Source organism: Prionailurus bengalensis, chromosome D2 (assembly GCF_016509475.1).
Source record: "Prionailurus bengalensis isolate Pbe53 chromosome D2, Fcat_Pben_1.1_paternal_pri, whole genome shotgun sequence".
Classification (NCBI taxonomy): Eukaryota; Metazoa; Chordata; class Mammalia; order Carnivora; family Felidae; genus Prionailurus; species Prionailurus bengalensis.
In genome coordinates this window covers 56,431,218-56,443,419 of record NC_057351.1, presented here as the reverse complement: position 1 = coordinate 56,443,419, position 12,202 = coordinate 56,431,218, and the positions used below count along the sequence as shown (strand labels likewise).

The following is a 12,202-nucleotide window of genomic DNA, read 5'->3' as shown; positions in this document are numbered from 1 at the left end:
TACGGCCGTGGGAGCTCCGTGAATGGCAGTTATGATTACCTGCGCCCCCACTAGGCTACGATGTCCCTGGAGGTGGGAAGTCCTGGGTCAGATCCATCTCTGCTTCCCTGGCAGCCAGCACAGTGCGGGGCACCAGGGGGAGTTCAGACAAATGCTCGAGATCGGACGGGTGAAGAACTGCCCTCCTGGAGCAGGAGGGTGTGGGCAGCCAGGAGCCTCCCGCCAGGAGAAAGGAGAACCGAGGTGTCAGGGAAGAGAAAACAGAGCGGAGGGGGAAAGGCCGAGACGGACAGATAAGCAAGTGAAGTGAGTGAGAAAAGGAACAGGAGAGGCTGTGGCGGAGGGAGATAAGGAGGAAGGATGGAGAACTCGACCTGAGACGTAATGCCCAGGGAGGCGAGGGACGTGAGGACGCCCCGGGAGCGGCGCGAGGCCGGCCCCGCGCTGAGGCCGGGGAGCCGGTGCGCGAGAGAGGGGAGCGCGAGCCGGCGCGGGGCGGGACGCACGGGAGCCGGCGGGAGGGGCCGAGGGGGCTCCACCTCGACTCCCAGCCGGGGCCGGGGGGCCGGGCGGCCGGAGATTGGCTGGGGCGCGCGGCGAGGCCGGGCCCGGAGCCCCGAGGTGGGAGGCGCCAGGATCACTCGGTGCGCCCGGGAGCCGAGCACTCGGGCCACCTCGGCGGCGGCTGCAGGGGAGCGGCAGGGCGGTGGGCGCGCGCCTGGGCAGCTGGGGGCGCCGCGCACCGAGAGGCCGGGGTGTGCGCAGCCATGCGGGCGGCGGCGGGGGGCGCGCGGGCGGCCGCGCTGGCGCTGCTGCTGGGGGCGCTTCACGGGGCGCCGGCGCGCGGCGAGGAGAACGACTACTACGGCTGGCAGGCCGAGCCGCTGCACGGGCGCTCGTACTCCAAGCCGCCGCAGTGCCTCGACATCCCCGCCGACCTGCCGCTCTGCCACACCGTGGGCTACAAGCGCATGCGGCTGCCCAACCTGCTGGAGCACGAGAGCCTGGCCGAGGTGAAGCAGCAGGCGAGCAGCTGGCTGCCGCTGCTGGCCAAGCGCTGCCACTCGGACACGCAGGTCTTCCTCTGCTCGCTCTTCGCGCCCGTCTGCCTCGACCGGCCCATCTACCCGTGCCGCTCGCTGTGCGAGGCCGTGCGCGCCGGCTGCGCGCCGCTCATGGAGGCCTACGGCTTCCCCTGGCCCGAGATGCTGCACTGCCACAAGTTCCCCCTGGACAACGACCTCTGCATCGCTGTGCAGTTCGGACACCTGCCTGCCACCGCGCCTCCAGGTAGCGCCGCCGCCGCCGCCACCCTTGCCCCCGCGCGCTCCGACAGCCCCGGGCGCCCGCGAGCTGGGCCCTTAGCCTCCCGCAGATGGCACCCCACCACACAGACACACACGCACACACACACACACACAGCGCCTTCGCTCAGCCCTGCGTACCCCGGGAACTGTCCCCCACAGCCTTCCAGCACCTCCCACACACTGCCAGACTAGTGCCTTCCCAGGCTCTGGACAAAGCTCGCGTGTTCTCCCCATTCCAACTCCGTTCCTGAAGACGCCCCTGGGGTCCCTGGCAGCGCCCACCTTCCTAAACCTCTGGAATCCCTGGGTAGCCCCAATGCTGTCCCCCCATCCTGGGGCATCCCCATAAAATGCCTTGTGGCCTAAGCCCAAGAATGCCCAGGGTCGCTAAACAATGCCCAAGCCCATCCACCTCCTCCACATCTCTGGACCCCAGGGCACCAAAACAAGCATCACTCCCATCCCGTGTTGGGACCTCGGGAGGGGAGAAGGGCGGAGGGAAGGGGTTTAGCGAAGACTGGGGTAAGCACACTCCTGGGCTATGGTTTCCACCCCCCAACACTCACACCCCCCATTTTCTGCACCTGGGAACCCCAAATTCTCCCACTCTCTTCCCCAATCCCCCAGGTTGGGAGGCCTTGGGGTAAAAGCTCAATGCAGGAAGAAAGAGCAGATTGCCAGCGTCTGCCACTGACAAGGAGCCCTTGGGAGAGCTGCTGAACTTGGAGCTTCGGTATTCCCATAAGTAATATAGGAAGCCAGCTCAGGTTCCAGAAACCCGTGAGATCCTACGTGCCACCTCCCAACCGCCCCAAGTCCCATTACCCCTAATCTCTCCCTGGCCTCAGCCTCCCTTCCCTGTGCGCCCCATGGCCCGCCCCAAACACCAAACTCCTTCCAAGCAGAGTAAGCCTGGGCTGGGCACCAGACCGGGGAATAAACAGCGGCATGAGCAGGAGAGCTGTGTCTGGGCAGTTTGTCAGGAGTCTAAGGAGCCCCTGATGCTGCAACTTCCCCAGGAGGCAGCACTGCTTTCCCCTTTTCTTGTCTGACCACCCTACCCACCCCCTCAGGGCTCGCCTCACCCACACAGCCCTTGGTCCTGCACCCCCACGTCCCCTCCTGAGAGGGGTCCTGTGACTGGGTGTGGAGAGTGTGGAGAGAAGGGAAATACCCTGTGCTGGAGTCAGGAAGCAGGGGAGAGACAGCCAGCTCAAGCAGAGACAGTGCAGTCCCTAACAGGGATCCTGGCATGATTCCTTTTTCTGGTTTCCTTGGAACCCCAATATTAACAGCCTGTAAGGCAGGGAAATCCCAGGCTCAGAACCCCACCTGGCCCCGCCCGCACAGTCCTGCCCTCTTTGAAGCCCACCTTCCCCTGTGATGGGGCACCTACCTGGAGGCAGATACATGGGACAGAGGTCAGGTGCTGTGTGGTGGCCTGAGAACCAGAGGCGGCCCAAAGCGTGTGTGTGGCCAATAAAACAAAATATTTCATATAAAAATTAAGATTTGTGGCTTCCCTGGAAAAATCAGAAGTTCTGGCCACGCTAAGCCACCCACCTTAGAGGGTGGTCCCCTCAGTTTACCACAGTCCCTGTTCTGGCAGTGTCACTTGTTCCCCACCTTCCTGGACCTGTGTTCCTAGAAAGCCCCTGCAGATTACCCCTACTGCAGCACTAGCCTGGGAGCCTCAAATCCTGAGTCCTACACTCACTTCTCAATAGTTTTGCAGAGTGGGTAGCCACTCTGGACCTCAGTTTTCTTTTCTTGAATAGTAATACTTCATAGTCTGAGGATTAAATGAAACAAAGTTTAGAAGACAGCCCACGTCATGGTTGCAGTTGCCAGGGCCATGGAGCAGTGGTGCCCACTGGGACAGTTTTGTCCCCATGCAACCTTATCTCTTTTGAACCTCACAACCCCTCAGTGACCATCAGTACCGTCATTCCAGTTCCTGATGACAGAGTGGAGCCTTGGCAGGGGGAGGTGGCTCTTCAGTCATTAGCCTGGGCTCTAAGTGGTTTATTGAACTCTGATCCCCTCATGAGCTTCCCTCGCCTCCACCCCTGCTTCTCTCTTCACAGTGACCAAGATCTGTGCCCAGTGTGAAATGGAGCACAGTGCCGACGGCCTCATGGAACAGATGTGTTCCAGCGACTTCGGTGAGTGTGGAGCCCACATGGCCACTGCCCCAGTGCCTCTCCTTGACACACACACACACACACACACACACACACACACACACATCCACAACCATCACACTGAATACTAACAGTTTCTGCATCATGGATTCCTCTTAGAATCTGATCAGGGCCATGAACCCTCTCCCCAGGGAAATGCAGCTCTTTTTGCAGGTTATCTCAGGGGCTTCAGAAGCCCCTCAAGGCCATGGTCCATGGGCCCAGAAACCATCCCTGGCCAGGGCTCCTCCAGTCCTCCCTTGGCACTGGCCCACAGAGGGGCCTCCAGGGCTGGATTCCCTTTAGGAGAAGCAGGCTAAGCCCGGAGATGGATGGGGGCACCCGGGGGAGAGATGGGCCCCAGGGTGGAAGTACAGCACCCTCATCCCTGGGCACCTCGGCCTGGTACCCGATGCACCGCTGGCCAGGCAAGCTGCAGTCACTTGTCCCACGGCTTCGTCCTGGGGCCTCTCCACTCCTGGGACAGTGAGCCAAGTCTAGTCAGGCCCACACGACCCAGCATGTGGCCTTTGCCAAGTTGACTCCTGTTTTGTGTCTTAGCCTCCCTGTCTGTAAAAAAGAGATAGCAATGAAATCCTTACTTCAGCAAGTCTTTTATGTTGTTAGTCTGTTTGTAAAGAGATTACTATTATTGCAAGGTATGTGTGTATCCGAGAGAGGGAAAGAGAGGGGGTAAGGGGAGAAAGAGAGAGATAGAAAGGTTTTAGAAGTTTCCTTCCCTGGGTGGACAGAATCATTCTCTGGCATCTCCCTGGCTGCTCACACAGATGGGGGATCCAGATGTCTGTAGAAGGGGGAGACTAGCCCAAGTGACCCCCATGTTCCAGACTCCCAGTCCCCAACTGTATGAAGCTCTCTGCAGCCACCCTGAATGTCCTGATCACCCCGATCACTCAGGCCTTCAACCACCTCCCCCACGCTCACCCCTACATTCACACTCCAGACATACCACAGATACTCTCATACATAAAATACACAGCACCACACATCACACTCTGAACCCATTCTACAGTCACACAGATTACAGTGGTGTGTTTGCACCAGCAAGAGCTGGTTGTGCACGCTTCCCAACCTAGTGCTCTGTGATGCGGTGGGCCATGGTGGGGGGATTTACCCCATGGGAACCAGCACATGCTACAGAGCGGGCCCCCTCCCTAGGGCCAGCTGTCAAACATTTATCAGCCCATCATTGCTCCAAACACACACACACACACACACACACACACACACACAGCCAGAAATCGCATTTCAAAGCACCCCCAGAGATCATGAAGTCCAGCCTCCCTCCGTCACAAGGGCCCCGCCCCCCACCAAACCTCCCCTTCCAGTTGGGTAGCTCCACCTGAGGTATTTCCTGGGGACCCCGACACCCTACTCCACTCCCCACCAGGAGCTGTCCACCCTGCACTTGGTGTCATGGAAAGGCAGGGGCTCTGGGGTTAACCTCATTCCCCCCCACCAATACCTCAAGGCTGAAACATGATAGTGCCGATGAAAGTCCAGCACATGATAGGAGCTTCAAAAATGTACCCATATAAGCCCACCTTCCCAAGCCCCAGGCTTGGAACTTCAGGCTTGAGCACCAACGGTGGGGCCACCAGCAGCCGGAGCAAACCTGCCCATTCTCACACGGTCCCTCTGTCTACCCACCCCACACACAGTGGTTAAAATGCGCATCAAGGAGATCAAGATAGAGAATGGGGACCGGAAGCTGATTGGAGCCCAGAAAAAAAAGAAGCTGCTCAAGCCAGGCCCACTGAAGCGCAAGGACACCAAGAGGCTGGTGCTGCACATGAAGAATGGTGCCAGCTGCCCCTGTCCACAGCTGGACAGCCTGGCCGGCAGCTTCCTGGTCATGGGCCGCAAGGTGGACGGACAGCTGCTGCTGATGGCCGTCTACCGCTGGGACAAGAAGAATAAGGAGATGAAATTCGCAGTCAAGTTCATGTTCTCCTACCCCTGTTCCCTCTACTACCCCTTCTTCTATGGGGCTGCTGAACCCCACTGAAGGACGCTCCTCCCTGCCCCATCCAGCCAGCTGTGCCTTGCTCTCTGTCCCCACCCCTGGGGCATTCTCTCTCTTCCTGCCCATCTGGCCTCACCTCTATTCCCAGGCTGACCCAGCCCTGACAGAGAGCGGTTCCATGCAGAGCAGAGCTCTTACCAGCACAGGCCCTAAGGAATGGGCATGGAACCCAAGCTGTCCTTGACTGAGGGGTTCTGGAGTCCCTGGGGACTTCTCTTAGGAGCAGAGCTTTCTCATTTGAAAGCTCAGGGTTTCAGAAAGTAGGTGGTGGGAGGAGAGAGCAAGGGAAGCATGGAGGGGCTCTGAGCAGCCTCACGAGGTGGTTTCCAGAACAGACCATGCTGTCAGCTCCACTCTGTTGGTGGGGAGGCCTCGCCTCGGAAAGTCTCACTATTAGGCTGAGCTACTTGGGGGCCAGTCCCCCACCCCCACTGCTCCCTCGTGTCATCATAGTCCCCCCAAAGGAGGGGCATTAGGGTCGTAGCACCTTCCAGCTACAGTTCCCCACCTTCCCCATCTCTTCCCCTCTCTCTTCCTGCTAGACTGGAGAAGCCCAGCCCAGACCCCCTCCCACAGGCTGCTTTTTGGGATTCATCCCTCAGCCTCCGCATGTCCCTTTTACCCTGATGATGAGTAAATTATTGCTACGCAGCAAGGCCATAGATACTAGATTAGTTGCAGGCAAGGTTTGGTTTTTAATTTTTTTTTAAGTTTTTAATTAAATCAAAGAAAAATAAGTTGGTTTTGACTAGGTTATTTCTTTGTCAGCTGGTCCCCAGAGGTGGAGAGAGGGAGGGTCAGAAGGGACTTTTAGGAAGAGGCCCTTGTCATAACCCATGGCCTGTCCACACAGGCATACTTGGAACGCCTAAGAGCAATGCCCATGTTCTTGTAAGATCCCTTGAGAGCACCCTTCTCATCCCCATCACTAAGTGAGGGATGGAGATGGCCCTCCTTTTATTCCTGAAGAGGGAGATGCCAAGATCCCCAGCCTTCTCCCATGGTCAAAAGGCTCTCACAATCCTGCCACACCTCCCTGACAATGTCTGCCCTCAGTTCCCAAGAAGGTTGGAGCACAGAAAACTACTCTGAAGAGCCAGGGGTCTAAACATGTCTCTCCTACCCCTTCAGCACTCAGACCCCCCTGCTCCCCGCCACCCCCCCCCCCACACACACACACTGGGCACTGATCCTGAACTGTAGGGATAATGGTATAGACTTGTGCTACAGGGACCAGAGAATCTGTAGCCCCTAGGAGCTGGTTAGAAATACAAGCTGGGGGGGTGGGGGGGGGGGGGTGGGGGGGCACCCCAGGCCTGCTGTATCAGAATCTGCATTTTCACACATAAACCTTCAAATCTAGAGAGCTTTTGCAAAACACTGGGCCCCACTCTATGCAATTAAATCTGGATCTCTGGAGGGTGCTCGGAAATCTGAATCTCTAGATGCTCTCCGGGGTGGGATGCCGCCTGTGTTGAAAACCTTGATCTAGATAAGCCAGCCGCTGAGGCAGGAGGATGAGGGGCTGAGGTTACCTCAGGCTTGGAGCTTCTTGGTCCTGCGTGCGGGAAGGAAGTGGCTATAATAACCGAGGGGCTTCTTCAGCGACTTCAGAGCACACGCAGGCCGCTACCGTGAACTGAATGGGGCAGGGAGGGGAGAAGGCTTAAAATGGAGGCAACGGGCTCCTGCTACTCAGGGAAGGGGTGGTGTGAGGAAATCCCAGGGGTTTGTCAGGAATGCCGAGCGACGAGGCAGAGGTACCCAGGGCAGGGGGGCTGGGGACACCCCAGAGCAGCTTTCCTCACCAGCGACAGTACGTATAGCTGCCAAGTCCAGTCCAGGCTCCCCGCTCCTCCAAGACAATGGGGCGCGTCCTGTGAGGAGGACCTTGGCTTCCAGGGCTCTCAGAGAAGCAGGCTGCCACAGAGAAGTGAGGCAGGCCAAAGGGCCCACATTCTGCTGTGGGGCCAGGGGAAGCTAACAGGTGGTCTGACAGCCTGCCCGTAAATCACCTCCCCGGGCAGTCAGGTGGCCTCACCACAGGTCAGGAGCAGCAGAGGCCTGCTTGTTTGTCCTCAGCTCCGAGGAAGCCGCTGCCGCCCACCCTCACCCAGAGCCCTCCAGCTCCCTGAATCTGCCCCTTGTCTCCCAAACTCCTACCCCGACCAAATATTTACGGACACTTCTATGGTCAACCAGGACCAGGGATTATTTTTCCACTGAACACACAGGACTCAAAGCAACTTCTGGCTAGAGCACAATAGCGACCTCTGTCAGGTGCTGGCAGCCAGTGAGAGGCGGCGGGCGGGGAGAGGCTCCCTTAGCCCATCCTGGGAAGCCCCAGTAAAGCACTCCTCCCCCGCCCCCCACACAGGGGTCAAGCCCTGCTCTCTGCTCTGCTCCCGACATCTGCTGTGGGACCCTCCCGGCAGTCTCTCCCCTGGGACCAAGAAGAATCCTTCCAAAGACCGGGCAAAGCCCCACGCGGCCTGAGCCCACCCTTCATTTCCTTCAGTCACAACATGCTCCCTCCTGGCCGGCCTGGAGACAGACAGCTGGTGCTGCCCGGCGAGCATCTGGGCTGTGTGTCGGTGAACGGCTGCCTCTGACAGAAACCCCAAGAAACAGTGGGGCTGCTCCACACGAGAGGTCTGGAGACGGGCTGGTGGGAGGTCCATGTCCCTGGCTCATTCTGTCTTCCTGCCCTGCGAGGGGTGGCTTCTGTTCTCGTGGTCGCCTCCTCCTCCCCACTTCTCGACCACATTCCAGGCAGCAGGGCAGCGAAGGGCTTCAAGCAAAAGCAGCCTGTCAGCTGCCCCTGGCCCTTTTGATCAGGAAAACAGTACTTTCCCAAGTCCCACCTGGTAGATTTCCACTACGTAGCTCCTCGGCCAGAATGGAGTCACGTGGCCATCCCTAGTTGCAAGGGAGCAGAGGAAGTCAAGTGTTTCAGTCGGGTGCAAACTCAGAGTTCTGATAAAGAACGGGAAGGATTTGGGGCAGGCTGCTAGACACTCAGGATCAGGTGAAAAGAGGTAGGAGAGCCCAGTTCTGGGTTCCAATCCTGTGACTTAGATACCATGTGACATTGGGAACACCGTAAAATGGAGTAATAATGTCTACTTCACAGGGTGGCTGAAAAAATAGGAAAATATATGAAAAGCTCCTGGAGCCAGTGCCTGGCATTTGGAAAATGTTCATTAAATGATAATTAATATTTTTTATTAACCAAAGGCCTTGACCTAGCTAGCACAGTGCCTACACATAATGGGTGCTCAGTACATTCCTGATTGGTTAACTAAGAAACGCTACTGGCAGAAAGGCAGGGAAAAGACGGGAACATCTTACCTACCCGGAGTTGTTACTTTCAGGAGGACAGAACCTACACTTGGGAGTTTGCTTCAGAAAATACACACCCAGGTGCGATGTAAGCCAATGGAGGGGAGAAGACATAATACTAGCAATCAAAAAATGTCAAGCCCATGCTGGGTGGCAGGCACTACCCCAGGCACTTTGGTATTATAATTTAATCCTGCCAACAGCCCTTGGAAGTAGGTACTATTATTATCCCCATTTTAATGATGAGGCTGAGGTTCAAAGAAGTTAATTAACTTACTGAAGGACACACAGCTTGTACATAGTGGTGGCACTAGGATTTGACCCCATGCTCTTAACCACTATACTACTGGGGGCGAAGCCCAGCGGGGGTGGGGTACAATGCCTCTGCTGCCCTGCCTTACAGGAAGATTTCTGGGAGCCCTGCTCAGATCCCCCTCCAGGGGCCATGACAGCGGCAGAGAAGCCTGCCTCAGACGGCAGCTTTTCTCCTGACTCCTAAAGCAGCCCACCCCCAACCCCTCCTCCCCTCTCAGCCCCATCAGCATCCAGCCTCTTGAGCCCCACAAAGGAAGCTCACAACCCACAACTGTTTAGTCGGCTGTAATCCTGGCTAAAGTTCACTCCTTGGCAAATCCAACGTGGGGGGTGGTTGCTGCTGGAATGTGTGGGGCTGGGACCCAGTGTCCCAGCCCAGACAGCAGGCTCTGCTGGGGCCCTGAAGAAAGCAGGCGGCCAGGGGAATCCGGAATCCCCAGCCCCCAGCTGTGCTACAGAATGGAATGTGCTGCTCTGGGGTGTTGAAACAGACCCAACCAAGGGGGAGTGGTGCTGGCAGTTGCGGGGAGCTCCCGCCACAAGGCTGCCTCTGTTCCCCTGGAGGCTGAGCCCACTTTGCTAGGGCTAGGGATGGGCAGGCCCCTCCAGTTAGCTCAGGGGTGGCTCAGAAGATCCTGGAGCTAGTGGGGGCAAGGCAGAACAGAGGGGAGGGTGAGAACCAGGACTGTTACGTTCACCCAAAGTTTCTCTGATGAGGCATCTGCAAGCACCTGTGGCACGATCCACACCCTGGCTCCATGGCTTACTAGCTACGTGACCTTGTGCAGGTTACTTGACCTCTCCAGGCCTCCGTTTTACTCATCAGTTAAATGGAGTTAATAATCGAGCCTAGCTTCTAGGATTGTCATAAGGTTTAAGTAACAGTCGTGTTCAGCACATTGCCTGGTACGGTGCTCTACAAACGTAGGTGTTCTCATGATCTCAGAGCCAGCTGTAGGGGAGATGCTAGAACCACGGCCTCTCAAAAGGGGTGCCTAGAAGGTTCCATGGAGATAAGGGCATGAAAATGGAACTTCGTTTGGCTTCAGCTCTGAGGGCCAGGTGATAAATGACTACAAATTCTGAAGACCCCAGAAACCAGGACCAGTTCAAAGTCTGCCAGGGCTCACGGGAGACTGCTCCCCACCCCCACCAAACCACAAAAAGATGACAGAACCCTCAACTCAAGCCAGGCTGTGGGAGGTATCTGTCTGTCCCAGGTCTGTCCCAACGGGCACCAGAGCCAGAGCAGAACCTGGCTATTGTCCCTCCCGGTGGGTGCCTGAGAACAAACTGGGGACATCTTTTAAACCAGGCATCCAGGAGCACCTGGGTGGTTCAGTCAGTTGCGCATCTGACTTTGGCTCAGGTCACAATCTTGTGGTTCATGAGTCTGAGTCCCACATCAGGCTGTCAGCGTGGAGCCCGCTATGGATCCTCTGTCCCCCCCTCTCTCTCTGTTCCTCCCCTGCTCACGCTCTCTCAAAAATAAACATTAAAAATAAATAAATAAAAATAATAATAAACCAGGCATCCAATTCTCTGATGGCCAGTCCGTCCTCCAAGCCACCTCACATTCAGTCCTCTCCATGCCGTGGACCCCCGCCAGCTGGAAGACACAGTCCAATCCTGGTAAATCCCTCCATGGCTCCATCTTCCCAGCGGTACCTGCCCTTGAAAGTTGTCTATCCCTGGCTTCCCTTCTGTGAAGATCCAGACCCCGGATGGTGAAACCCACGTTTCCCAAGCCCCGGTATCCCATGTCCCAGACGCTACTCATGCTACAGACTATTTCATCAACGTTAGGCATTGTTTTCCTTTTCCCAAAATACTGACTCTGCTTTTTCAAACTACACGCTGGCCTGATTCTTTCCTGAATAATAATCTAAGATTATTCTCTGATTAAAATAAATAAATAAATAAAACACCACTGTTCTAAGCCATCCAGGCCATCTAGAACAGAGTTATCTTCACTGTAAGATTGCCAGGATGGTAGTAACAGACTGGTGTTTATGGAGCATTCAGCCTGTGCCCGGCACCGTGCTCCATGCCTTGCTCCATGCTCACTGACTCCTCACAGCAGCCCTAAAAGGTAGAGGTCACTATCATGACCATTTTACAAAGGAAAGCAGCACAGAAAGAAAGGCCTAGAGGCAATGCCCCTGTGGCAACTCACTCCAGCATGGCCGCCGCCGATGGGAGAGCAGGGCCAGGTGTGGGGCCGGCCATAGCAGTGCCTGCTCCTTACTGCCACCAGACTGTCGCTGGGTAACACAGGCTGCTCTTGCTCTGAGAAAGGCCCTTCTGGTTCCATCCTCTAATGCTGTGGGGAACACGTATCTTCAAATGGATGTGGTGTCGCTCCCAGACGGGCTGGTCTGGATGATCTCTGAACAGGCTGCCAACTGAGCTACTACCCACGACACACGCCATCCACGAGAGCATAGGCACGGCACCAGTAGTCTCTCCCCTGGGCCTGCACGATCACTGCTGTCCCCTTTGGTTCCAAGGCCCTATTTTCCGCTCCTCCAACATCTTTACTGTTCCTATGGACCACCAGGCTGCTGAGGCCACTCTGATGCTTTTTAAAGTGAACATGGTCTTCTGTAAAAATTGCCAGGAAGGGGTCCTGGCTGCTTCCCTGCCTCTCAAGGCCCCTCAGAGCTGCCAGGGCTCTCCCATACGGAATTTCCTGAGTTAGAAGAATCGCCACAGACCAAGGCCTCTGTGAGCTGCATATGCAGGGGGCCGTGACAATGTGGCTGCAACCTAACCTCAACTCTGAGGCAGGGTCTCTCCTCCCATTCTCTGCCCCAGGCCTCCGTCTGGAAGACCCAGCTCAAACTCAGCTCTGGTCTGCAAAGTGCCAGGTGAAACCTTTCACTACCACTACCTAACTTCCCTGGGCCTCAATGTCCTTACCTATAAAATGGGGGAACAGTGCCTACCTCACAGGGCCATCCTAAGGATAAAGAGAATAATGTGTGTAAAGCACTTACCACTGAGAC

The 12,202-nt window shown here is 56.6% G+C and overlaps 1 protein-coding gene across 1 annotated transcript; it reads left to right on the top strand.

Moving 5' to 3' along the window:
• Nucleotides 1-752: 752 nt before the first annotated feature.
• On the top strand, nt 753-6,954 carry SFRP5 (secreted frizzled related protein 5). The gene is made up of 3 exons (XM_043597187.1): nt 753-1,290; nt 3,395-3,472; nt 5,173-6,954. Exons 1-3 carry the CDS (start codon nt 768-770, stop codon nt 5,517-5,519), a joined length of 948 nt encoding a protein of 315 aa, XP_043453122.1. The 5' UTR covers nt 753-767; the 3' UTR covers nt 5,520-6,954.
• Nucleotides 6,955-12,202: the final 5,248 nt, after the last annotated feature.